The sequence below is a fragment of the Equus caballus genome, unplaced genomic scaffold (genome assembly GCF_041296265.1).
Source record: "Equus caballus isolate H_3958 breed thoroughbred unplaced genomic scaffold, TB-T2T haplotype1-0000019, whole genome shotgun sequence".
Classification (NCBI taxonomy): Eukaryota; Metazoa; Chordata; class Mammalia; order Perissodactyla; family Equidae; genus Equus; species Equus caballus.
Window position 1 is genome coordinate 462,464 of NW_027222392.1, and position 26,703 is coordinate 489,166.

General features: G+C 44.4%; 1 protein-coding gene across 5 annotated transcripts in view; it reads left to right on the forward strand.

Moving 5' to 3' along the window:
• The window catches only part of LOC102149614 (ATP-binding cassette sub-family D member 2-like), a 58,385-nt gene extending 41,212 nt beyond the window's left edge, over positions 1–17,173 (forward strand). For 2 of the 5 annotated variants that reach the window (XM_070259354.1, XM_070259353.1), the window contains exons 8-10: positions 11,770–11,873; positions 15,011–15,124; positions 16,810–17,173. In XM_070259354.1, the coding sequence (XP_070115455.1) occupies positions 11,770–11,853 (84 nt within the window). In that variant the 3' untranslated portion in view covers positions 11,854–11,873; positions 15,011–15,124; positions 16,810–17,173. Of the gene's footprint in view, positions 1–2,233; positions 2,377–3,183; positions 3,499–11,769; positions 12,434–12,740; positions 14,211–15,010; positions 15,125–16,809 lie in introns of those variants that run through there. The other 3 variants (XM_070259355.1, XM_070259352.1, XM_070259351.1) reach the window with 3 other exon arrangements.
• Positions 17,174–26,703: the final 9,530 nt, after the last annotated feature.

Genomic DNA, 26,703 nt, shown 5'->3' on the forward strand with positions numbered 1-26,703 from the left:
CTCCTTTTTATTGTATCTTGGAGGGGAGAGAGTGCTGGGCAAGCTCACTCCACCATGATGCTGATGTCACTCCATTGCTTGTTTAATCTTGAAGTCGGTTTTGTCTAAGGACGGCAACACCTGCTTCTTTTGTTTGCCATTAGCTTGGAGTCTCATCTTCCATCAGTTCACTCTGAGCCTTTGTTTGTCTTTAGAGCTGAGATCTGTTTTCTGGAGGCAACATAATGTTGGGTCTTATTTTTTAATCCATCCCACCACTCTCTCTCTCTCTTTTTTTTTTTTTGAGGAAGATTAACCCTGAGCTAACATCTGCTGCCAATCCTCCTCTTTTTGCTGAGGAAGACTGGCCCTGAGCTAACATCCGTGCCCATCTTCCTCTGCTTTATATGTGGGACACCTACCACAGCATGGCTTGCCAAGCTGTGCCATGTCCACACCTGGGATCCTAACTGGCGAACCCTGGACCGCCAAAGCAGAACATGTGCATTTAACTGCTGAGCCACTGGCCCGGGCCTACACTCTCTCTCTTTTGATTGGAGAATTCAATCCATTTACATTTAGAGTGATGATTGATCTATGAGGGCTTACTGCTGCCATTTTATCACTTGTTTTCTGGTCGTTCTGTATTTCCCTTGTTTCTTGTCCTTTGTATTTCAGACTACCAGTTTAGTTTGGTAGTTCTCTAGGATGATTTTCTCCGTATGTATCCTTTGTGTCTCTGTTCTGATTGTTTGTTTAGTGGTCGCCATGAGGTTTATCTAAAAAATCTCCATTTCCTGATGGCCTCTTCTTTCCTTAGTCTAAAGCAGGTTCCATTCCTTTCTTCATCCCCTTCTAAGTTGCTTTTGTTGTAACTTCCGTTTTCTGATGTGAGTTTGTGATTAAAATGATGAGATTACAGTTATTTTTGAGGTGTTCCTTTCCTTTATCTTCAATATTATAATTGGTTGCTATCCTGTCCTGATAGAGAACTGCAGTTTTCTGATTTTATCTGCCTATTTATCTCTTTGCTCAAGGCTTTTTAAACCCTTTCTTTTTCTTTCTGATATGAGGGCCTTCTTGATCATTTCTTGTATGAGGGAGTCTTGTGGCAATGAATCCCTCTGCTTTTGTTTATCTGGGAAAGTTTTTATTTCTCCATCATATCTGAAGGATAATTTCGATGGATAGAGTCTTCTTGGCTGAAAGTTTCTGTTTTTCAGAATTTTGAGGATATTGTTCTGTTCTCTCGTAGCCTGTAAGGTTTCTGCTGGGAAATTCGGTGAAAGCCTGCTAGGGGTTCCTTTGTAGGTTATTTTCTCCTGCCTTGCTACCCTTAATATTTTTTCTTTGTCATTTACTTTTGCCAGTTTCACTAACATATGCCTTGGAGAAGGTGTTTTTACATTGATACAATTAGGAGTTCGGTTAGCTGCTTTTTTTTTTTTTTAAGATTTTATTTTTTTCCTTTTTCTCCCCAAAGCCCCCTAGTACATAGTTGTATATTCTTAGTTGTGGGTCCTTCTAGTTGTGGCATGTGGGACACCGCCTCATCGTGGTTTTGATGAGCTGTGCCATGTCCGCGCCCAAGATTCAAACCAACCAAACACTGGGCCACCTGCAGCGGAGCGCGCGAACTTAACCACTCGGCCATGGGGCCAGCCCCTCGGTTAGCTTCTTTTACTTGTAAATCCAGTTTCTTCCCCAGGTTTGAGAAGTTCTCAGCTATTATTTCTTTGAACAAGCTTTCTGTTCCTTTCTCCCTCCCTTCTTCCTCTGGCATACCTATAATCCTTCTGTTGCATTTCCTAATTGAGTCAGATAATTCTGGGAGAATTTTTTCATTTCTTTTTTATCATAGTTCCACCTCCTTCTTCTGAAGCATTTCTATATTTCTGTCCTCCAAGCTGCTGCTTCTGTGTTCCATAAATCAGCCCTGTTATTCAAGGGCTCCAGATTTTTCTTTATCTCATTCATTGTGTCTTTCATCTCCAACATTTCTGATGGGTTTTTATTTATAGTTTCAGTCTCTTTTGTGAAGAATTCTGTCTGTTCATTAAATTTTGTTCCTGATTTCATTGAACTGCTTTCCCAAGTTTTCTTGTAACTCATTGAGTTTTTTAATGATAGCTATTTTGAATTGTCTTTCATTTAGATTGTAAATTTTTGTGCCTTCAGGACAAGATTGATTTCTGGGTGCTTGTCATTTTCCTTCTGGTCTGGAGTATTAAAGTGTCTTTTTGTACTATTTCAGGGGGTGGATTAGTGCTTCCCCTTAGTGGAAGTATCTGATCGCAGATTCTACGTGCTACCAGTGGGAGGGGCAAGAGCTGTGTATTCTGAGCCCACTGCGATCCCTGGCATCTGTGCCTGTCCTTTGGAATCTATGCTGACTGGGTATGTCTGCCATTGCCCACTCACTGCTGCTGCTTTAGAAATGTATGTGCATGCACTCTGGTAGGAGTCCCTTCCTCTGGCTGAGCTGGTGTGTCAGGTGGAGGGAGAGGTGCTTTGTTTTGCAAGCAGAATCCTGGGGGCATTCTGCTCTGCCCTTGCTGTCTCCCCCCCTGGGGTGCTTGCTTGAGAAAGATGCCCCTGCAATTCCTTGGCCTCCTCTGTGTGGGGCTTTCCCACAGCTGTAGGCAGCTCCAAGAGTAAAGGTATTCCTGCGGAGAGCTTCCCCTCCCCGCTCTCCTCACAGAGCCACATGCAGTCCTGTGCCCTAGATCACCATCAAGGAGGAAGATGAGATCCCCTTACCTCCTTCCACTTCCTCCTGGGGGTACAGCATCTCCACCTTCAAATGTATGGCTGCCTGGGTCTCTCAGACGTCTGTTGTGTTGTCTGAATGTTCTCTGTTGGTTTATGAATGTCCTTTGCATTGTGTCTTCGGGAGGGAGTCTAAGGGAAGAGCTCACTCCACCATGATGACGGATGTCACTGGTTTTTTGTGGGTGTGTATGTGAGCTGCCATTAGCATGGCAGATGGGTGGTGTAGGTCCGTACCTGGGAACCGAACCTGGGCCACCGAAGCAAAGTGTGCCAAACTTTAAGCACTAGGCCACTGGGGCTGGCCGCCAGATATCTAGTTTAAGCCAAGTGTCATGAAACTTTCTAGTTTAAAAAGTCACTCATTCTTTAAAATAATCACCTGATGTCTAAGAAGAGATATTGAGATACCACTGCCTTATTGTCTTTGTACAGTATTTAAAACTCATTCCTGGATGGGCTGTTTCTGCATTCGTGGCTAAAAGCTACAACTTCACCATGGCCGCCCCACAGCTCCTTTCCTTCCACGTGCACGTTTCAGCTCACGACTGATGCTGGATGAGGGTGTTAAAGACTCTGAATCCTCTACTAAATAGTTTCCATACTGAGGGAAATTTGAATTCCTTCGCTCTGATGAAAGAAAGTCTATGTTTGTGACATTTCTTGAAATATTTTACCATGAATGGTTCCACCAGTCTACTGTAAGCTTTAAAGGTTTAACTCATGGAAGATCTTCCGGTTTTCTAGCAGGTAATGGTGAAATATTTCTGGTTCCTAGTGCTATTGAAATTCTCTGTCTACTCTTGAGTTTTTACATCTAGGTGAGTCTGGGGAATGGCTCATCAGAAAGTACCCACTTGCTATTCATGATTCTGAGCTAAGTAGATTGTGAATATGTCGCTCTGCTGCATAAAATTCTCCAAGGGTTCCCAACTATGTATAGTGTCAGGTAGAAAAGCCTCTCAGAATAGCATGTGAGCTCTTTACAATCTGGTACAATCCTATCATTTCAGATTCATGTGTATTCACTTCCTGCCATAGATCTCAGACTCTTGCCACACTAAACTATTGATCTCTTTCTCCAAACCTGTCAGGAAATTTCAGACCTTTCTACTTCTGCTCATATTCTCTTCCTTCTGCCTGTAATGCCTTGCCTCTCAGTGGGAATTGATATTTGTCCTTCACAGTGGAACAGAAATAGCACCTCCTTTTTCTAGTATTTCTGATGCCCAAAGCAAAGTTCATGACACCATTTTCTTTGGCCCCGTTGCTGTGGCCTAACTGTTGTGTCTCCCCAAAATTCCTTTGTTAAATCCTAAGGCCCAATGGGATGGTGTTAGGAGGTAGGGCCTTTGGGAGGTGATTAGGTCATGAGGGCAGAGCCCTGAGGAATGGGATTAGTGCCCGTATAAAAGGGGCTTCTGGGCCGACCTGGTGGCACAGTGGTTAAGGGCACATGTTCCACTTCGGTGGTCTGGGGTGCACCCATTTGGATCCTGCGTGCAGACATGGCACCGATGGCAAGCCATGCTGTGGTAGGCATCACACATATAAAGTAGAGGAAGATGGGCATGGATGTTAGCTGAAGGCCAGCCTTCCTCAGCAAAAAGAGGAGGATTGGCAGCAGATGTTAGCTCAGGGCTAATCTTCCTTAAAAAAAAAGGAGGGGGCCTTCAGAAACCCCTGTAGCCTTTGTCTCACGGAAATTATCTTCTACTGAATTTTTCCTCCCTTTTATTACCTCTGTTCTCTGCCTCCAGAACCCCGATAAAAGAAAGGGCAGACATGTATGCTGCTTCACATTTCTCTCCTACGTGCCATCATTCTGCCTTTGGCTCTGGTCTGCAAGATTCCACTGACTTTATCACCAGATCACTGACATGTTGTTAACCATCCCCATTCTCTTAGTCAGTCTGTCCACTGAATTGTTTTAGTGTCAAACATATTTTTAATTCCCAGACACTCGTTTTCATCCTCTGATTACTCCTTTTTTGCAGCAGCAGTCTGTTCTTACTTTTGTATGTGCCATCTTTCCTATCTCATTAGAGTCATTTCTTACTCTTTTAACATTGTTTTGTTTCCTGAATGATCTTTATTTCCTAAAAACACAATTATTTTACTTGTTAATCTTAATGTGAGTCATGTATGTGATTTTTTCTCTTCACATTTGTTGACCCTTGGCTGTTAGTTCTTGTTTGTGAATAAAGATCTAGGCTGTTAAGCGGTGGGAGTTCCATTTGGATTTGTGTAGATCTCTCTGCCAAGAAACTGCTCCCTGGATGAGCCTGTACTGGTGGGTCTGGTGTCATAACTGGAAAATGACAGTTCAGAGTTGTGGGGGTCAGCGGCTGTGGAGAGCAAGTCAAAAAAGGGAGGACTTGACTTGAGCAGTGAATTATCTTGATGTGTTCCTTCTTGAGAAAAGCTGTGTTGCCTCTCCTTTTTCATTAAGGTGCCTGCTGGATGTTCCAGAGTTTCCTTAAACTCTGCTTTGCTTCCCATTCATGGTCCTACACTCAAATGATGAGGCATCTGCATGTAAGCAGGTCACTTTCTTTAGCCTGCACAGCTTGGATTTTTATGTGGGGGCCAAAAGCCTCTGCTGTCTGCTGTATATATTTGGGAGGAGGGCAGGGAAGAGAGATGTGGTCCAACTAGCCCAGCTTTCCCAGATGCAGTCTTTTAAATCAAAAATATTCATCATATATACATACATACATATATATATATAGATATATATACACACACACACACACACACATATATACACACACATATATTGAGCAGTATGATAAGAGTGCCAAAATGGCTGAAAATTCTGTCTATCCTGTGTCCATGCCCCTCTGCAATGTGACTTTGGAGCCCCTCCTAGCAAGAGGTGGCATTTGTTTCTCCATCTCCTTGAATCTGGCTTGGCCCTGTGGCTTAGTTTGTTCATTGGGATTCTAGAACAGTGACCTGAAGGAGAGACTTGAAAACCGCTTGCACACTGGACTTGCTGTCTCTTGCTGCCCTTATAAAGAAGATAGGTAAGGGGCCAGCTTGGCGGCATAGCTGTTAAGTTCGTGCACTCCACATCAGTGGCCTGGGTTTGCCAGTTTGGATCCTGGGGGTGGACCTACGCACTGCTTATCAAGCCATGCTATGGCAGGCATCCCATATATAAAGTGGAGGAAGATGGGCATGTATGTTAGCTCAGGGCCAGTCTTCCTCAGCAAGAAAAGGAGGATTGGTGGCTGATGTTAGCATAGGGATAATCTTGCTCAAAAGAAACCCAAAATAAGTAAAAGACAGGAAAGTTAAAAATACATTTTTTTCCATATGAATTCTGAGCTATCAGAAGTAACAGTCCTGGGGGCCAGCCCGGTGGCTCAGCAGTTAAGTGTGTACGTTCCGCTTTGGTGGCCCAGGGTTCGCCGATTCGGATCCCAGGTGCGGACATGGCACTGCTTGGCAAGCCATGCTGTGGTAGTCGTCCCACATATAAAGTAGAGGAAGCTGGGCACGGATGTTAGCTCAGGGCCAGTCTTCCTCAGCAAAAAGAGGAGGATTGGCAGCAGTTAGGGCTAATCTTCCTCAAAAAAAAAAAAGTAACACTCCTGTGAAGAAGCCCAAGAGGATGACAAGAGACATGTGGCCCATTTGCTTCTGTTGCTCTGACCAACAGCCTGCCAGACACATAGCATGTGACAAAGACTTCCCTAGATTATCCAACCAGCAGCCAATCTACAGCTGACCATGGATGCCTGGGATACAGAGCCTGGGAGAGTTGTGCTGAGTTCACGCAGATAAGAACTGCCTAACTGATCTAAATCATGAACTAAATAAGCAGTTGTTGTTTGAGACCACTAAGTTTTGGGGTAGTTTATCACCCAGCAAGAGCTATCTGATACAAACACCGCATTGTATTGATGTTCCAGCTACTGTAGATACTCTGATAAACAAAGTAGATAAGGCCTCTGTCCTCAGGTGACGAGAAACAAAGAAATAAATGAGTCAGACAACTTCAGAGATTCACACATGCTCTGAAGGAAAGCAAGCAGGGTGATGTGACTGGCTGGGGTTGGGATCTCATTTAGATACTGTGATCAGAGAAGAATGCTTTGAGCAGCTAAAGTTTGAGCCAAGACCTGAATGACAGGGAAAAGCCAACCATGTGAAAGTCTGGAGGTAGACTGTTCCAGACAGGAAACAGCAAGTGAACAGGCAGTGAGCTGGGGAGATACTTCACGTGTTAAAAGGACATAAAGAAGGTCAATGAAGCTGGAGTTGGTGAGCAAAGGAGAGAGAGAGGGGAAAGATGTGAAGTCAGGAAACAGACCTTGGGGGAGGACTTGGCCTGTGATTAATTTCAGTTACCTTCATGCTTGTGCCCTGTCTCATCTCTGTCCTTGATGTTTGTGGACTAGGAGCTTGGAGCTCTCAAAGGACCCCTGTGGGAAGGGTCCCTCTTTTCTCCAGCGTTTTGGTCTACATCTTTCTGTGATCTGTTTTCATCAGTCAGATCTATCTGCTTTCTGTCTTCTCGGATTTCTTCAAGATGTCCTCCAGCTGACTGCCATTCCAGTTTACTAGCATTACCACGGATTCATTCTTTTTAAAATACAAGATGGTTTTTGGGGGCATTTTTAAGGACCTTCGTATATGTTAGTCTCCAAATCACCATCTTTAGTTGAAATTCTCATATCTCGTGTTTAAATTTGGAGCTCTAAGCCCATAAATCGATCTATCCCCCTTTGTTATCCTATCTTTTTCTCTGTTTCTTCTCTTCTCAGCTTGTCTTTACAGTGGCTGGTGAGAGGCCAGCCCTCAATGGGCTCTTTATTCACTATCCAAGAAATATGTCCTGGGAAGCTTTTATCTGCAAACAAAATGGAGGCCCTTCTCACCTACCAGTTGCCCCTTTGCAGCCACTTGCCTTGCTCGGTTCCTGGTGAGTTGAATACGCTCATCCAAACACCCCCTGCTGGGACACTGAGGGGACACAGGGTCGGTTCTTCCCAGTGCCTTCCACTTCATTAGACACTTCAGGAGTTTCCTTTCCTAGGGAGGTTTTGATGTCTCAGAATTCATATGCCAGAAAACTGTATTTGAACACCCTGGTCTTCCATCTATCTGTCTGTCTATGTTCTATCTTCATTGAGTTTTGGGTGCCACAAATCATTAGATGGCACATAGGATGTCATACCTGGGAGGGATGGCCCATGTTACCCTTTTGAGAACAGGAGATGCTACACCCTTGCAGACCAAGAGCTTGGCCTTCCTGGACGTTTGTAAAGTTTCCAGGCAAGAAATCTTCACTTATCTCCCTAAAACAGATAAATATACTTTTGTACAGAGATGAGAGCACGTGAAAGGTGAGACCAGCAATCTTCAGGGCCCAGTGCTTACTCATAATGTTTTCTTCCACAAATCTGTTGGGTCCTTTGCAGAAGCCCAAATTACAAAACTCTTTGCCTGCCCTGCATTTGCCTTACAGGAATACCACTACACACTTCCCTCCAACCCAGAATCAGAGGCCAGAGCACCTTGGATGAAGAGGAAAGGAGGTCCATATTCTCTTTTCTACCCCAGGGCCATTGCGAGTGCTGTTCCCTTCACCATTCTCCGTGCTTTTTTCCTCCAAGTCTCTTACTTACCCTGGCTCTTACTTATCCTTCTGGACTCAGCTTATATGCTGCTTGCTCGGAGAGGCCGTCTCTGCTTTTCTGATCTTCCCTTCCTTCCCCAAGTGTAGTGGATGCTGCTGGTGCCCTGCCCGGGTCCCCTTCACTGGTGGCACACTCTTTCCTCAGTTGCTGTGAGTATTCATTGCTCAAATGGAGCTGCCTTGCCTGGTAGGTTACTCCTGGCCGCAGAGGACAGTCAGTGGCCAATGATTGACTGGGGCACAAAAAGCCGGAAGCCTGGCCTCAAGGTGGACCAGAGCCTTCTGGGATACGAGGGAGAAGTTAGTCTCCAGCTGAGACAGCCCCTTTGCTTAGTTTTCTTCTCCTGTCTGCTGCTTCCCTCACACTGCACCCCCTCCAGAGAGCCCTCCTCCAATAAATCCTTTTCCCCAGAATCACTGTCTCAGGCCCTGCTTCTGGGAAGCCTGACCGAAGACACTGAGAAATCTTTCTTTAAGAGGTTTGTCTGTGTTTTTACACAGCGAGGACAAGTTTTCTCTCTGACCCCTGCACCTCTAATAGTGATGGAGACTCACGTGAATGGACTCGGATGTGAATAGTCCCCCTAGAACTGGCCGCACAGCAGCCCCCCGTCTGAGGCTCCTGAAGAGCTTCTCTAGGAGGTGGAAGGGGAAGAAGAAAAAGAGACACTGCACACAAGCAGTTCACCGGGAGGCTGTGCTGTCATTTCTGAAGCAGAGCTCTTTGACCTGCTAAAAAGGGGTATTTTTTAGAGGCTTTAGTAAAATCATTTAATCTAAAATTCAATATCAATGCCGCTCGTTAATTTTTAAGAACCCCATATCTGTTCTTTCCCTGAAGTGAAACAAATTTGATTAAGGATGGGTGTTTCTGAGTTTATTTCCTACACAGTTGAAAGCTCAATGCCATGGTTAAGTCTCTTGTCCCAAAGGTAACCCCTTGGGAGCCACAGCAATAGCACAAACTAATGAAACAGGAGGAATTCATGTTTGAAGAGCCAGAGCTTCTGGAGACATTGACTCAATGGCCTGAGCCCCACAGGATGGTTTCGAATTGAGTTCCTATGCAAATGTTTTTAAACACCAGTCCTGTGTCACTTACACATTCAATACTTAAAATTTAGATTATCTGGAGGCGACTCTTGAGATTTAACAATTGTGACATTTTCTTGAGGCATGAACTCAACTCACACATCCTACAAAGTTGGCAGATGGTGAGTGAACGAGGTGACCACTGAGCATCTACTTGGCATGTGTGCAGTAACTCACATGAAGGGATTTAAATCTTTCCAACTGTGAATGTTGCCCAACAGAAGGGCAGAGGTGGGGGAAAGACATGGCAGGTGTTTGAGGGTCTGCAAGACCAAAGCTCTCACAGCTGTCACATGATTACTGTAGGCCCTCCATGTCAGCCACCACAATGGCTGCTTTAGAATCTATTTTCCAGATGCACAATTAAGGATACAGAGGCACTGATGTGCTGTCTTAGGAAGAAGATGGAGCTTGGGTTCTGTTAAATTGGAATTTGAAGGTGATCAGGGTTGTGATCCCCTCTCTGATTTTCCCAGCTTCTCGCACCCGCAGTTGAAGAAGCCGTGTCCTGATAGTCTCAGGCAGACTAGTTCCGCCGATTCCTTATTTCCAGTGCAGGTTTGCTTTTCTCTCTGCATCTTTCTTTTCTGTTTATGACACCACCATCTTAGTTGCTGAAGTTTCCAACCTTGACCGTAGGCCCCTGTACGTTTATCCTTCTTATGTCTTCTCCTGTCATTAACCTCAGGGCCACCTCCACCCCTTATCTTCTGGCTATGATTCCTTGGGCTCCTCACGGGATGTGACCATGACTTCCATCCACTTGAATCCTTCATGGGCCTGGCCTCGCCTTGGACCTTTGGGTGACTCTGAGTCTCTCCTCCTCCAAGAGCATCATTATGGGGACCCATTGGGAAAATCCTCTACTTTGGCTCTGCTCCCAAGGTCTCCCCTACAGCAGCGTGTGCTGCCTTTTCCCTATCATGGGAAGCATGTGAGATTAACTGTTTTGACTCCTTTCTCTTGTTTTAAAGAAAGCAACACCAAGATGTGTGTTTCCTCCCAGAAAGGCTAGAGATAGGCAATAAGGAAGGGGAAAATGTGTCTGCAAATCTGTAGCTTAAAGCTTCATGTGTTTAAAAATCATTCTTGTTTGTGTTTTATATTCCTATAAAATGCATAGAGAGTTTTATCCATCAGTATTCCAGACAAGATCAAAGAAGCCTATGTTCTGATAGCACCATTAAAGAGGAGGGGCCCCTCTCTCCCTGCTGCCCCTGAACAAAGGCTCCCGTGAAAGCTAGGACAGTCGCTCTGACACCTGCCCCATCACCAGATGAACCTCAGGAGCTCTGGGCCCAGGGGTGTCCTGACTGGAGCCAGAACACAGGAACAAGGGAGGTTATAAGACCTGAATAGTACTTGGCATTGGATTTGATAGACACTGCAGGGACTGAAAAACTCTTTAGCCGGTTTTCTTCTTTTACTATCTCATAGTTTGTATTTCATTTCCATCAAATGGCATGAAAGCATGTCATTGGCCAGCGAGAGGATGAAACCCTGATGTGGACCTACCCTAAACCTAGTGTGAATTCTGAAATCCTCACGACTGATCACAGTGACTTCTCCTTCCACCTCTTCAGCTCTGTTTTCCCCTGGAACCTATTGTCTGTCTAGCTCAGGATCTCCGTGCTCACACCTCTCTGGCCTTGCTTATTTCACCCCAAGGTTAGCCACTTTGCTGGTTCTCGTGAGCATCCCTGATGCCCTTGCCTCTGTGAACTTCCATGACCCCTGCCTTCCCATCCTCAGCCATGCCACTCATGACCCCCTTCAATATCTAGAATGTGAGGCCGCACCGAATAAAATCACAAGAGTTATTTGCTCTTTATCTAGTTGGCCCTTTGATGGTTCTGATGTCCTCAATCCTTCACTGGTTGACCACAACATATTCTTAAAGTACTCCAAACCTGTTCCACTCTGATCAAGGTCCGTATTCCATCCCCACTGCCAAACTCGGCAAAATCATGTTTTGTGGGGACCAAGTCCATCAGTGTGAGTTTTCTCAAAATCTCTCTTATCTACATCAAATTCATTTTTGTATTTGCCCCTCTCTTGTTTTTCTTCTTTCCTCCAATAAAGAAATTTCCCTTGGTATTATCTAATCAAGTTGAAAATGTACATGGTCCCTGACTCAGTATTTTTTTCTGTCTCTTCATCTCCTTGCTTATTTTCCTGTTGACTTATTCTATGTATTTTTTTTAGAAGGTCTGTTTAGTTCTTAGGAGGATGAAGCTGTAGAGAGAGCCATGCTAATTATGTGTGTCCCTTTCCTCCAGAATCTCAGCCTCCTCCAAAATAGACACAGAGGTCGGACACTGTCATCCTGGAGCTCAGAGCTCAGTGGGAAAGATGGAGTATGAATAAAGTGTTACAACGCAACGTAAGTACTATAACGGATGTCCACTCCAGGTACGGGTGTGGCACAGAGCAGCGGATGAACTCAGTGGGGGTGGAGGCAGGAAAGGGTTACAGTCAAGGAACAGCTGAGCTGGATCTTAAAGAATTATTAGTTCAGTAGACAAGGTGGGGAGGTAGCCATTAAATATTTGTTAGATTAGTAAACGAAGGGCATATCCCACAGAGAAAACAACGGGTGACAAAAGAGTGACGAAGTGACACAGCTCTGTCTCTTGAGGAAAAGTGCAGGCTCAGTCTAGCTAAAGCAGGTGGGAGGAAGAGAAAGCTGGCAAATGGGCCTGAGAGCTCAAAAAGTAAAATAAAGAATATACCTAAGAAAATTAGATGAAGGAAATAATACTGATAAAAGCAGAAAATATTGGTTCAAGAAATCATAAAAACAGTAGCATTAACACTTAATTCCAAGAGTTGTTTCTTGAAAAGAAAGAAAGAGCAAGAAAGGAGAGACAGCAAGAGACCAGAAAGGCAAGAAGGGATGGAGGGAGGATAGAAAGAGGTCTTGTAAGTTTAATCAGGGGAAAAGGAAAACATGTACAAAGTAAATGTATTGAAAGTGTATTTATAGAGGGCTCGATACTTCCCAGGTCCTGGGCAAGGTGTTGGGGACAAACAGCTGTATAGACAGACACGTTGTCTGCCTTTGAGGAGCTGAATTTTAACGAAGAAAGTGCTTCTTTAAACATGTAACTACACAGACAAAATATAATCCACTAATTGTGATATGTGAAGGCAAAGTAAAGAATACAGCGAGAGGCTGGAGCAAGGTCAGAAATTAACTTGGGATTGGGTGCTGGGTCGTGAAAGGCTATCTGAAGATGTGGCATTTCAGCCAGCATCTGGGAGAGGAGGATGAGTTAACCAGACAAAGAGTGACTGCAGAAGCAATCCAGGGAGAGAACCAGCCCGTGTGAAGGTCTTGAGGTAAGAAAGTCCAAGTCACTGGAAGAAGGTGAGTGGGGCTGCAGTGAACAGAGGAAGCAGAGAGTTGCCAAGACTTACAGGGAGGGTGCCAACAGTGTCAGTTTGGCCAGGACCAGGGGGAGGGTCCTGGCGTGTAAGACTTTCAGATTTAACACTGGGACAGTCCCAGGCAAACCTGGATGAATTGGTCACCCTATTTACAGGCCTCATTCAAGATTTTGGACCTTAGCAGCAGAACAGTGTGGCAGCCATAATCGAGGCAGCCATAGTGAGGATGGAGAGAAATGGACGGATTCAAGAAATATTTAGATGTAAACTGGCAGAACTTGAGGACAAAATGATAGCCAGGGAAGGGGTTAGGGCAGGGGGAATAATCTAGAATGAACCGCAGATTTTTCTGGCTTTGGAAACCAGAGGGATGTGCGTTAAAAAGGAATGAATACCGAAAGAGACGACGCTAAAGTTGTTCTTTGACATTAACTGTCAAGTGAGAGCTCGAGGTTTGATCACATTTGAGCACACAGGAATAAATTTTGGTACCCTCCATCTCTCCCACCCCTCGGATTGAAATAGAAAGTGGGCCTGGTAGAAACCCAAATGTGCTCCAGACAGAATTTGGAATTCAGTTTGAACCTGTAAAGAAGTGGAGTGTTCCTCACCCTGATAAGGGGACAAGACAACATAATAAGTAAAAGGAAAACCGGAAGGCTTTGTTACAGACCGCATTCAGCCTGCATTCAGATGGCATGTCAAGAACTGTATTACTCTTGTCCCCTCGTCCAACTCTTAGACTCCCATAATTAACCCAGAGGAAGTTGTAAGTGAAATAATTAGGAGGTCCTTTCAAAACTAGACACTTGACACATGTGTTATAGAAACCTTATAAAAAGGAAACTGGATTCTTGTAAATTTTAAGATTATATTAATTCAGACACAAAGACACTCCTATGAATTTTCACAAAAATACTCAAATCACAGAGTTTGTTCTGCCTGCCATTGAGATGTGGGGGATTTTGCTGTGTGCACTAAATTCTCGTCTTCTTCTTTTACTTATTTATTTCCTTCTTCTCCCCAAAGCCCCCCAGTACGTAGTTGTATGTTTTAGTTTGAGCCCTTGTTGTGGCATGTGCGACGCCACCTCAGCATGGCTTGATGAGCAGGGCTATGTTCGCACCCAGGATCTGAACCGGTGAAGCCCTGGGCTGCCAAGGCAGAGCACATGAACTTAACCACTCAGTCAAAGGGCAACCCCTAAATTCTCTTCTTTAACTGCCCATGTCACGAGAGCACAAGACTAGAATGAAGACAAGCACGGGAGACCAAGGATGAGAGTTTACTGAACATGAAGGTCTCATCCACATTCGAAAGCACAATCCCGGTGAGACCTCAGTCATGTATCTAGACGGGTGAGAACTTGCTTCCAGTGTCCCTGAATCCCAAATGGAAGGATGCTTTTCCTGTATGTGGGAGCCGAACGCCAGGGCTGGGAAGGGCTGCCAAACTCATTCAGCCCAGTCTTACATCCGCAGTCTGTTTTTCAACACTCCTTCACTCGTTTATTAATTTAACAAATATTATTGGCACCTGCTGTATACACGGCACTCTTCTAGGGACTTGGGATCTGGTGGTGAACAAAACAGACACCAGTTCCTCCTGTCGTTGACATTATGTTCTAAAGAAAGGATTCGAGTAGTAAACAATAAGAATAAGCAGTAAACGTAGTGAATAAGTGAGTTACATAGTACCATAGGTTGGAAGGTGAAAACAGTGCAACAGAGAAATAGGAGGGCAGGGAAAGAGATCCGAGCGATGGTGAGGGGTCAGGGTACAGCTTAAATAAGGTGGTTGAGTAGCTTCTTGTGAAGATGATGTTTGAAAGCAGATTTGAAAGAGGTGAGGCAGTTAGCCACGGGGATCTCTGGAAGGAAAGCCTGGTTGGTGGTTTTATTTCCCTCCAAGACAGTCCCGAGTGCTCTAAAGTGGGATGTTTAGCAAAGTGCTCCACTGGGTTCAGAAGCTGGGCTTTGCTCAGGTCCCAACCATGAGTCATGTGTCCTAATCAGTTTGTTCTAGAGTACTCTAAATAGCCCACCACCCTCACAAGTCCCCTGCCCCCAGAGCCCCTGCTTCAGCTCTCCCTGCTGTAGGATAATGGATGTTGTGGAATTGTCTGTTTAGGTGTCCAGCTTCTGCAGGAGGAAGAACAGAAGCTCCGAGATTAGGCCACACAGGGTCGAAACCTGCTTCTGCCGCTGACTGGCTGTCTGTCCTTCATCAGGTCACTTAACCTCTGTGAGTCTCAGTTTTCTTATCTGTAAAGACAAGATGATCATGTCTGTTCAATGGGGGTGTCATTAGTATTCCCAGAGAAATTGTGTGTATAGCGCTTGGCATGGTGCTTGGCACACAGTAAGCATGTAACTAAAACTAAGACTCTGGTGGTGCCCACTCCAGTGCCATCTCCTTGAGGGCAAGGCCCCTCTTGTCTTCCATTCTAATTAACCAGTGCCTGGCATAGAGCCTGGCCCGTGTAAGGATGGTCGTGAGCAATGGAGTGCAGTTTGTCCAGGAACACCCAGGAGAACACACCCGAAGCCTCACTGGAGGACTCAGCCTCCTCATCTGGTTGGTAAATAGCCACCCATCCATCCGTTCACCAGGATGACGAGTTTATACGCCCACACCAGAATCAGATTTTTCCTTTTCTTTTCTTTCTTTCTTTTTTTTTGTGAGGACGACTAGCTCTGAGCTAACATCTGTTGCCAGTCTTCCTCTTTTTTGCTTGAGGAAGACTGTCGCTGAGCTAACATCTGTGGCAGTCTTCCTCCATTTTTTGTATGTGGGACACTGCCACAGTATGGCTTGGTGAGCAATGTGGAGGTCCATTCCTGGGATCTGAACCTGTGAACCCCAGGCTGCTGAAGGAGAGTGCACAAACTTAACCACTATGCCACTAGGCTGGCCCCCAGAGTTAGATTTTATTCCTCTTTTTTCCCTGAATTGACTGTCTTGGGAAGAGAAGAGTAGCCATGTAAGGGGACATGTGTGGGGAAGGTTTCTTCCCTACAAGAAAGACTCTAATAAATGAAACTGTTTCTTATCCAAGTTATAGTATTTCTTGGCACTTTTTTCTTTCAAAATGTGTTTTTTGTCTAAAATTGAAGCGTAATAATAATAATAAAATTCTCTAGAGTGTCAGGCTCCAAGTTAAAGGTAGGCTGTGATTCTGTATATAGAAGAGCTTCATAAAGAGAATCAGAACTCTGATCCCAAATGCCTCGCAGTGTGGGTAAAAAGGTACCAAATTAAAAAGACTGTTGCCAAGTTTCCTTTCTTACTGCGTTTTGAGTTTCAGCACTATAACGGCATGGCGCTCAGACTCTGTCAGTATGCATTGGACTCTGGTGGCTAATGTGCAAAGTCCATAATTACCCAGCCCTTCTGGATGTCCCAGCAGGAACCAAGTGGTGAGGACCTGCAGGCATCTCTGAGCCTCCTGAGGTTGAGGGCCGGTGGGTGGAAACCCCATTCTGGGCCAAGGGAAGTGGCAAGATAGTCATTCTTGCTGTGAGCTGGTTTGAATACAGATGTGAAGTGAAGAGGTGATAGTGCTGTGACGCTGTCTGCTGTCCAGGCTTGTGGCCCCAGTCCAGCGTGTAGCCTGTCATTGTGAATACATCCGATGGGTGGCTGTGGCAGTGACTCCTCCTTCCACAGCGGTCTCCTGGCCTGTCGAGGGTGTGTCCACAGCTGAACAGAAATCCCACCAGTTTTCCACTTTGCCCTGGAACAAAGGTTGACCCAGAGCCTCTGAGCTAATTCTGGTCACTGCTTGTTCTGTCAGTAAAGTTTGACTGGAGCACACCCGTGCTCACCCGTTTATGGCCTGTCTGTGAGGGCTTTTGAGCTATGATGGCGAATTGAGTGGTTGTAGCAGGGGCCTGCAAAGCCTAAAATGTTTATCTGACCCTTTACAGAAATGTTGCCAACGCCATTCTACGTGAATGAAGGCGTGTGGAGTGCTTGCACCCAGAGAAGGTTGTGAGATCGTTGTCATCACCCAGACGTGGTAGCAGATACCTGCACTCACACTCAGATGAATCTGGGGCTGGCCTGGGACCTCGACGCAGACATCTGGTTGCAGCCGAAAGACATCGTCCCTCACCTTAAATTAAGGACGTTAACGTGAAATGGACTGGTCTTGTAGTTTTGTTTATACTTGATTTTTAAGTTTGTTTTGGTTTTAGAGTTGTGTAAGAGCTAAAAGAATAAGGAAGTTTTACCAGGATGTCTGTTTGTAAATATTTAATTTATGTTTGAATAAAAGTAATTCCAGTGACACTAGAGCTCCTGGAGCAGTTTCAGAGGGGGATTTGTACATGACTCAGGTTGGAGAAACATGGCTGAAGCTTCTCCCTCTGCCCTTCACGCTGGCTTCCCTGCCTTCTCTTCTCTCTCTGCTCTAAGCTATATCCTTTAACCCGAGGCTGGCAGACATCTTCTGTGCAGGGTAGATGGTAAATACTTTTAATGATCTCTGCTGTTTAGCACAAAAGTGGCCATAGACAAGGTGTAAACAAATGAGCATGGCCGTGTTCCACTAAAACTTTATGGATGACACTGAAATTTAAATTGCATTTAATTTTCCTGTGCCATAATACATTCTTTTGATTGGTTTTCGACCGTGTGAAAATGCAAAAATCATCCTTAGCTCATGAGCTGGAAAATAAAATGACAAAGGACTGGACTAGGCACATAGGCCATAGTTTGCTGACCCCCGTCCTTTGATATCAATGAATGTGTCTTTCCAAACAGTAGATTTTATTGTGTTCTTGCTTAAAAATCTGCACTTGGACCCATGTTTCTTACTGGGTTAAGTCCGTTCACCAGGCATAGCACTTCCTCCTTTAGGATATTTTTCCAATCCCATTTTCTTCTCTAGCCCTTGATGAAATCTGTGCTCTGAACACATTGAACTCATTATTGTTCCTCTGTTTTCCTGCCTTCTTTTTTTTCATGTCATCTTGCCTTTTGCATGCAGTCTTAGCCCAGTACACCCTTCCCCTCATTCTCACCTGGCAGCGCCCTAAATGTTCCTCCTGACCCGTCTCTCTTGCACAGTGTCCCATCTGCACAAGCAGCGCAGGCTGCTCCCTCCTGCACTCCCACCTGGTACTCAATGTCCTATTAGAGAGAGCACATGTGAGGGTGAATTCTAATTGTTTATCTGAGGGGTTTCTTGCCCTGATCACAGGAGCCTTTTGAGACAGAGATTCTGGCAATTTATCAACATCTAGCAAGGTATCCTAACACCAAGTAGATGGTCAAGAAACATTGGCTTAGTGAACGGTCCAGCAGTTATTAGTAATAGAAATAACAGCTACTATTTATGACTCCTTTTTATCCTTCAGACACTGTACTGAGCACTTTGCATGTATGATCTAGTTAGTATGTCAGGTTCAATGAATTTTCCCTCCCTCTCATTGTTTTTCTTAGGTCACAACTCCTTAATGTCATAAGGTACTTAATGTATATTCCACAGTGGAATTTTAGGCATGGAAGATAGGCTGATGGGGGGATATTTAGGTCCCTTAAATCCCATTGGCTCTGCTGCATGATTAAGCCAATTCCACCTTCTTGCCCTATAGTAGCCCCATGTCCTAAAACAAAGAAAAGCCTACCAAGTTCTTATTAAAGAAAAGATAAAAATAAACTGTTGGCACTTCAGCAGACTTCTGCTTCAGCTTTGTCACTGGGTGAGATTAGGGGTACGCCTGCTTTAGTGGAGTCTCCAGGACATCAGTGATGCTCGGGTTCGAGTCAGAGAGGGCCCCAGGGCCCTGACTGTGCCTCTCCTCCTGGCTGAGGCAAGAAGAGGCCCTTTGTTGGGCAGTGGCTGCTTTCCAAATGGAGAGTCCTTAATGACTCTTCGACTGCTTTACACCCTGAGGATAATGAGTAATGTTGCTGCTCGGTGGTTCAGCACCAATGTTTCAAAGAAGATACACAGAACGTGCAACAAATCCAGAATCTGAACCCGTCCCAGGGACGAAAAGGCGTCTCCTTCAAGGTTCAATAGAAGAAGTCCATCCTTCTGGGAAATGTATTTAGAGGGGAAAATTTAAATAAATATATAAGAGACCCTTGTGAGTTTTTGTGCAATTACAATTCATTTTTGTCTTGTTCTTCCATGGTTGAGGATACACGGTAGGAAGGTCTTTACAAGGAAACATAAAGTGCAAGGCAGTGGAGATAACAGAATTTTTCTGAAAACTTGGGATAGTGCCACCTTTTCTAGTTACTTGTCCCAAAGCTCCTTTCCAGAAATGTTCACTGGTTCATTCCTAGCCTGTGGCATGAACTGTGGCAGACGCTGGGGCAGTGACAGAGCCGACTCAAGGGTAGAGTCTGACTTTGCCCCGTCTAGGCAGGAAGCCTCTTCCCTAAACTGAGTGAAGAGGGGAGAGTCAACTGTTTGGGGCTGCTACTGAGCAAGGATGAGAGAGACGAGTACAGAGAAATGCTCAGTGAGTTTGACAATGCTGGAGCAAGAGTGAGGTTGCTTGAGGAGTGAATGGAAAGAGAGGGAGTGGAAAAGATGGGTGTAGACAAACTGTTTGGATAAAATTTGCTATGAAAGTCAGAGTCACAGTGGCAGTAGCGTGCAGGGGAGGGTAAGATCCGAAAGAGCCTTTTGTGAGCATTTTTTTAGTGGAAAAGGCTTATCTACCTAATTTCAAAAGAATTCCTGATAGCAATTGCTGATCTTTTTTCTGTCCTTATAATGTCACCTTTTCCAAAATGTCGTGTAAATGGAATCACACAGTAAATCCCTTTCCGAGTCTGTCTTCTTTTCCTTGGCAAAATGCATTTCAGATTACTCCACATTGTTGTGTGTCTCAACGATTCATTCCTTTTTATTGCTGAGCAGTATCCCCCCTGTATGGACGTACCAGTTTCTTTATGCATTCACCAAAGGGCACTTGTATCATTTCCAGTTTTTGACGATTGTGAAGAGAGAGCTGCAATCAACATTCACACGCAGATTTCTGTGTGTACGTGTTCTCCTTTGTCTGGGGTAAAGAGCCAGGAGTGGGGTTGCTGAATTATATTATAATGGTATGTTTATTTTTACAATAACTCCCGAATTATTTTCTAAAGTGGCTTTACCATTTTGCTGAGTGTAATTTGTTCAAAAATTAGTGACTAAAGTTAAAATTTATGAAACACCAAAGGCAAGGACCTGGTAAACAGGGAGAGAGCAAAGATACAGAATCAAGTGGGGAAAGGTGAATCTTCAAATTCCCAGAAAGAAGCAAATGGGATGCAGTAAAGAGGAGCAGGTGATGGCCTCACACAGAAGAGCACCACCTTTCTGAGAGAGGAGACAGGATGGGTGGGGGTGGGTGCAGTTATTGGCTTGTTAGCAAAGAGTTGAGAAGAAGTTTCTATCTTTGAGGCAGAAGCTAGCAAAAGAAAAAAGGGGAGGTGGAAGTTTGAGAAGAGCAGAGATTTAAAGCAGTCTGCAGAGTGCGGGGAAACGAGCTGCCTGGAGAAATGTGGTAAGATGTCGGGCAGTGTTGGGCTGGTGATCGGTGATACCAGTCTGCTCTCTGGAAGCTAATGAGTTTATGATACCAGCCAGAGAGTAAACTGAAGTGCTGGACGGTTAATCCAGGCTGGACAGACAAGCAAGTGAAGGCAGGCCGGGATGATGGATGGAAAGAAAGTCAGAGTTGGTTCATTATTAAGTTCTTGCCCCAGCTTCAAACTCACCTGGAGCTGGGACTGGTAATCTGAAAATGACATTTCTGCATGGCCAGCCGGTTTCTTATTAGACTGTCCCAATAGAGAGAGAGAGAGAGAGGGAGAGAGAGAGACAGAGAACACTAGAGGATGATTGCAAGGCTGAAGGTGGGAGAAGGGCCTTGCTCATTCCCGTGTTCCCATTGTTGCTGTGACCATCCCCCTTGCAATGCTTCACCATGTTGTCAGTGACGCTTCCTTCTGGAAGCTGCAGTTGAGTCCAGTTTGCAGCTCTTCCAGCCTCTCAGAAGCAGCTTCATGGCACCCTCTCCAAGGCAGCCGCAGCAGCCAGCAGTGCCCCTCCTCTGAGATTTGGGCCCTGGGCCCATGGGCCCTCCTCCAAGCTTCCATGATTCAACACGCCCAACTTCTTCCCTTTGTTTTCCCCTTTCTAGTGGTACTAGCTGCTTCCTGCAGTTGCACCCTCCCTTAAGGTTAGAATTTTGCCTGTTCCTTTCTCAATACCAGTTAACACTTTTTAGTATTAAATTGTTTCTGTTCAAATAAGTTGTGTGATTTCTTTCTCTTGAATGGGCCCTGAGGGCTCCAGGAAACACTGAACTGGTGGTACCTAAGAAGTGAAAGAGCATAGTAATAAAAATATTTGAGGCAGTGAATTGGAAGCTTAGGAAGTTTGTGTGCTTGAATTAGTAACTTAGAGTGGAAGAGTGTGAGCGTGATGACCAGCTGGAGGCTGCTTTGGTCAGTGGATGGCTGAGCTGGAGTGGAGGGTCAGGTTACTGGAGATGAGGGAGTCCCAGGTCTGAGATGCATGGCATGGCCAGTGAAACCAGCCCAGATGACGACGGGGCTGGGACGGAGAGGAAAAATGTGTGCCAAGAATTAAATAAATAACCAGGCAAAGTCTAGAATGTCATCCGATGAAAGGGATATGCAAAGAATAGGCGGTCAGAGTTGAATGACCTGAACTTCAGAAGAATAGTTTTTTCTTTGTTCTTTAATGAGGTTATAAAATTTTCCTGACAGGTGTGCAAAAACTTGAATAAATAAAAAATAGATATCCAAATCCTGGATGGAAAGTCTTCATCCTCTCCAATCTTAATCCCAATAGGACTTTCTGGACCCGGATGACAAGTTCCTAATTGTCATCTGTGCGAATGTTATGCCAGAAACAGGAGAATTTTGAGGGGAAAATGAGGGGGAAGGAGCTTTGAATAGATACTGCTGTGTATTCTACAACAGCAAACCGGTGACGTAGGAATACACAGATCAATGGAACAGACTGGAGAGTCTAGAATTAGATCAAAGATAATGATACGGAAGTTTAGAATCGGATAAAAGTGGCATTTCACGTTTGTGGGGAGAATAATTTGCAGATAATTGCTTAATCATTTGGTAAAAAAATGTTAGACTTATGTAGTTGAATACATAAAGGAGGCAAACATTCTTATTAAGTTACAAAAGGAATGGGGCCGGCCCCGTGGCCGAGAGGTTAAGTTCGCACACTCTGCTTTGGTGGCCCAGGGTTTCGCCACTTTGAATCCTGGGCACAGACATGGCACCGCTCATCAGACCATGCTGAGCCGGCATCCCACATGCCACAACTAGAAGGACCCACAACTAAAAATACACGACTGTGTACCTGGGGGCTTTGGGGAGAAAAAAGGAAAAATAAAATCTTTAAAAAGTACCAGACTATTATGCTGTTATTTAAAATGACGCTTCAAAGAAGTTTCCACGCATTGTTCCTATGGCTGTTCCAGGCACAGGCTGTTATCTCTGTGGCCTCCACATCTTGGATGTAACAGGCAAGTACATCCCCTCCTTCCCCAGCCTGTAACATTGTAACATTGAAAATGATAGCCTAGATTCTAGAAGGTACATGAAATGGAAATAACTGATGGGAAGGTTCAAGTCATTCTGAACATTTTCAAATGCAGCTTCTCCCCAGTTGAAGGGTGTCCTGAAGACCCCATGTCCGTAAGATGGGCCTGTGGTCATCTGTTTTGATTCGCCTATTTGATCTCCATTTAAAAACCATCTATTCCAAGTCATGTAGCTTGGAGTGGCATGGGGGTCAGGAATTCCCTCAACATCTATCTGGCTCCAAGAGTGGGCACATGACAGGGGCCTGACCTGGCCAGTCAGGGCTTTCAACCATCAGAGCTGGGGCAGATCATAAAGAGTTGATGTGTTTGTCGTGACTGACATCTTCAAGCTCCTGGATCCAGCTGCACCTGAAATCTACCCCACTACTGTCTAGATGTGCAAGCTACAAGCCCTTAGAAATTATTTTATTGAATTAAGCCAGTCTTAATTGAATTGGATTCTTTCCCTTGAAACTCCAGAGTTCTGACTCACATGGTAGAGAGGCACAGTCACAATGGCAAATATCAGTCTCCTTTGCCCTCTCGCTCTACGTCAAGCATCTACCTGAACTTTTTATACTCGAAATTTCTCCTGATAGATAACTATACTAACAGCTTTCAGCCTGCCTTAAAATTTCATACCTTTCGGAATACATTTTTATAAGTATTTTAATTAGAAGGTGGGAGAAAGCAAATTTATACAAATCCTTGAAAAGTCGTTTAGCAATATATACTAAGAACCTTAAAAAAATAACTCTTTATACTTTGTCTCAAGAATTTCCCTTTTTAGCATCCAACCTAAAGACATACTTAGTAATAGGGGTTTATGCTAAGGATACCTGGGAAATTAGGAAAGACAAGAACCTCAATTGCCAAGCTGCCAGTTCTCACAGAGACTAGAATGTTGTTTAAGCTCAGCTCATCCAGGATTCCATGCTCCTACAGACAGTAGGCTATGCTGCCCCGCTCTGAAACACATTGCTCCCCACCTCGTCATAACGGTGACTGACTGACTCTCTACATTTTATCGATCCTATTGTTACTAAATGCTCTCTCCTGAGCTGCTTGGTACCCTGTAGCTTTTGCTTATGGCATCAGCCACCTCAAAGTCTGGTGCTGCCCTCTTCCTGTGTGTCTATTATCCTCTACCTCACCACCAACTGCTGACTGTCTCTGGCTGATGTACGGTTCCTGCTGACAGTAGTTCCTATGGACCCATGGCTCCTGATGAACAAAAGTTCCTACTGAAACCTGTCTCCTTTTGACCTGTGGCCTCTGCTGACTCATGGCTCGTGCTGACTCATGGTTTCTAGAGATCCACGGTTCTTTCTGACCCTTTGCTCCTGCTCATCCATGGGTCCTGCTGACTTACATCTTCTGCTGACTCATGTCCTTTGCTGAAACATAGCTCCTGCTAAGCCATGCCTCTGGTCACCATGGCTTCTGGAGGGAAGAGGAAAAGGAGCCAGCCCTTCAGAAGATGCAGGGCTCCAGGAAGCTAGACCTCAGTTCGGGGTAGGCCTGGAATGTCAACAAAGATCTGCAGCACTGATTGTGGACGCTGTCTAGGAGGGCGGTATACCCCCCCACACACTTGCTGCGCCCTTCCCCCTAGTGAACCGGCTCCATTGCCCATTGTCAACCCCACGGTATCTGAGAGGGACCATGAAAATCTTCCCGTCCTCGGCTAGGGGAAATGCAGTCACTTTTTGCAGAAAATCCCTCACTCTACTTCTTCAAGCATGTTTTCTCTGTGGAGCTCCCAAAAAGCCAGTTTTTGCAGTGTGTGTGATGATTTTTGAGCACTCTAGAAAAGTTTATCTTCTGTTTTAAAAGACATAAGTTCCTGTAGGGGAAATAATGCCTGAATATGAAATATTAAAAAAGAAAGATGGCAGGAAACACAGATTTATAGATTCTCAGGGATAGAAAATGCCCTTGAACTGTGAACTCCCCATCTTTTGTGTGAGTGTCTTGCACAGCATGTTGCCTGAGAACAATCCAGCCTCTCCTTGACTGCCTCCAGTGAGCACGAGCTTATTCATCCTGGAGTGAGACCATTCCGTTGTTGCCTAGTTGTCATTATGGCAGAGACTCCTCACACGGATCCCAGTATCTTTCTCCCTGTAATTAATTCAGCTGTAGGCACCGACAAGGGGGACAAAAGGTGAATTCTCATATCACAATTCTTCAAATATTTAAGTACAAACTATTAGATCACTCACTTATTCATTCTTTCGTTTCCAGGAACAAATAATCATCCAGCCCCAATTGTCATTAGTGCTAAGATTGGAAATGCCACCCTAGCCCAGTCTAACATAAAGTGAAATATTATTGTTCACAAAGAAGGGATTTACCGGACATGAAGGACTATTTTTCCTCAAAATAATCTTGAGGATTGAGGGGAGAAAACGGCAGGCCTGAAAGCATTTTTTTCTCTCCCTTCACCCAAGAGTATGAAAATGAAGTTCTCGCCAGCCTTCAGTTTCATAGTCTTCTAAAAGAGGTTTTCATGACATTGTTCTTCTCCTCCTTGTCCTTATTTGAAAGAATGGTGAGGTGCTCAGTGCCTTGCGGCTGTTCTTTGAACATAGACAGCTCCTTGCTCACTGCTTATAATGAGCCTCAAAGGTCCTCTCTGTGTCTCCGAGCTGCCTCCTGTCCTGGCTGATTCCTACCCTGGAGTCACACGTGTGGAAGCACAGCCCGGCAAGTCTGCGGTCTGTACCAGAGAGATGGGGGTTGCAGCTAAGCCTCTGCTTGCGATTCCCAGCCGCCTGGCAAATTCTACTCACAGAAGAAACCTTTGTTGTTCCTACTCCTCTTGCTGCTGAATGTGTTGAATGCTAATGATCTGAGTATGCTTTGCAGTGAATAAGGTGACAAGTTAATAGAGATGAGTTTATTTTTATTTTAAAGGCGAATAAAAACCTGGGAGTAATATTTGCCAGAAAAACAAGTCCTTAATATATAAAGAACTCTGACAAATCAATAAGAAACCCCAAAGCCTCATTACTTAATAAAAATCAAACTAGAACTGTAATAGTTTAGCCCACAAAATTATCTAATTTAAAAAAATTGTTGATTTGGGCTTTGATATATCTGACCTACTGATGGGACTCTAAATGAGCACAAATTTCTAAACAATCCAATCTGCAATAATGTATAAAGAACTTCTAAAGCATAATACCCTTTGGAACAATAATTCTCCTTTTATGAATTTAAATTGGGGAAATAATTGGAGATTCATAGTCTTTTGTACAAGAATGTTATCAAAGCATTTATGATAAGAAAAATAGAAAGTATCTAAATTGTTAAAAAATTCTTATATCCAATGATGAAAAAATATGTGATCATTAAAATGGTGATTTTCTTAAAATTTTATAACATAAGAAAATGCCCCCAATCTTATGTGATAAGTAACAATTATATGAAATGTTTCATTTAGTATGTCATCGTGTGGGAGAATGAGCATGGATCAAGATAGAGAAAAAGCGTCAGATTAGTAGCAAAGGTTATTTTTGGGGTGGTGGATCATGAGTGATTTTTTGTCAGTAACTTTATGATCACTCCAATTCCTGTACAAAAGGCATGTACAACTTGATAATTCACAAACTGTGAAAGATTTTAAAAATCTGGAGACAACAGGTCTGGAGGGAAGATCACTGAACTTAGGCTCAGACAGCCCCGAGTCTGACTCCAAGCTCAGCTGCTCTCTTAGGGTGGACCTTGACAATCCTGCCTTATCCTCTGGGGACCACAGGCTCGAAATGGGAAAATGGGAACTACCTCCTGCAGCCATCCTGATAGTTAAATGAAATGATAGACCATGAGAGTTGTGTCGAGGCTGCCCGATAATTGTGAAATAACTGAAGAACTGAACTTGGGACATGAGGAGCCAGAATGATGAAACTCCTCTGGGCATGAAAGTGTTCACCCAGCCATGATAGTGTAGGAAATCTTGAGTTGGAATACTGAGTTGGAAACCACTTTTTGCTCTGGGATCTCATGCGAGTTACCTCATCTCTCTGAGACTCAGTTCCTTTACCTGCAAAACGAGGAATAGTAAAAGTACCTACTTCACAGTATCATGGAGTCAATAGATAATGCAGGAGTTAGCAAATACAGCTCGTGTGCCAAATCTGTTTTTATAAATAAAGTTTTATTGGAACACAGGCACCTGCATCTTTTTACTTATTATCTGTGGCTGCTTTTGTGTCTCGAGGGCAGACTTGA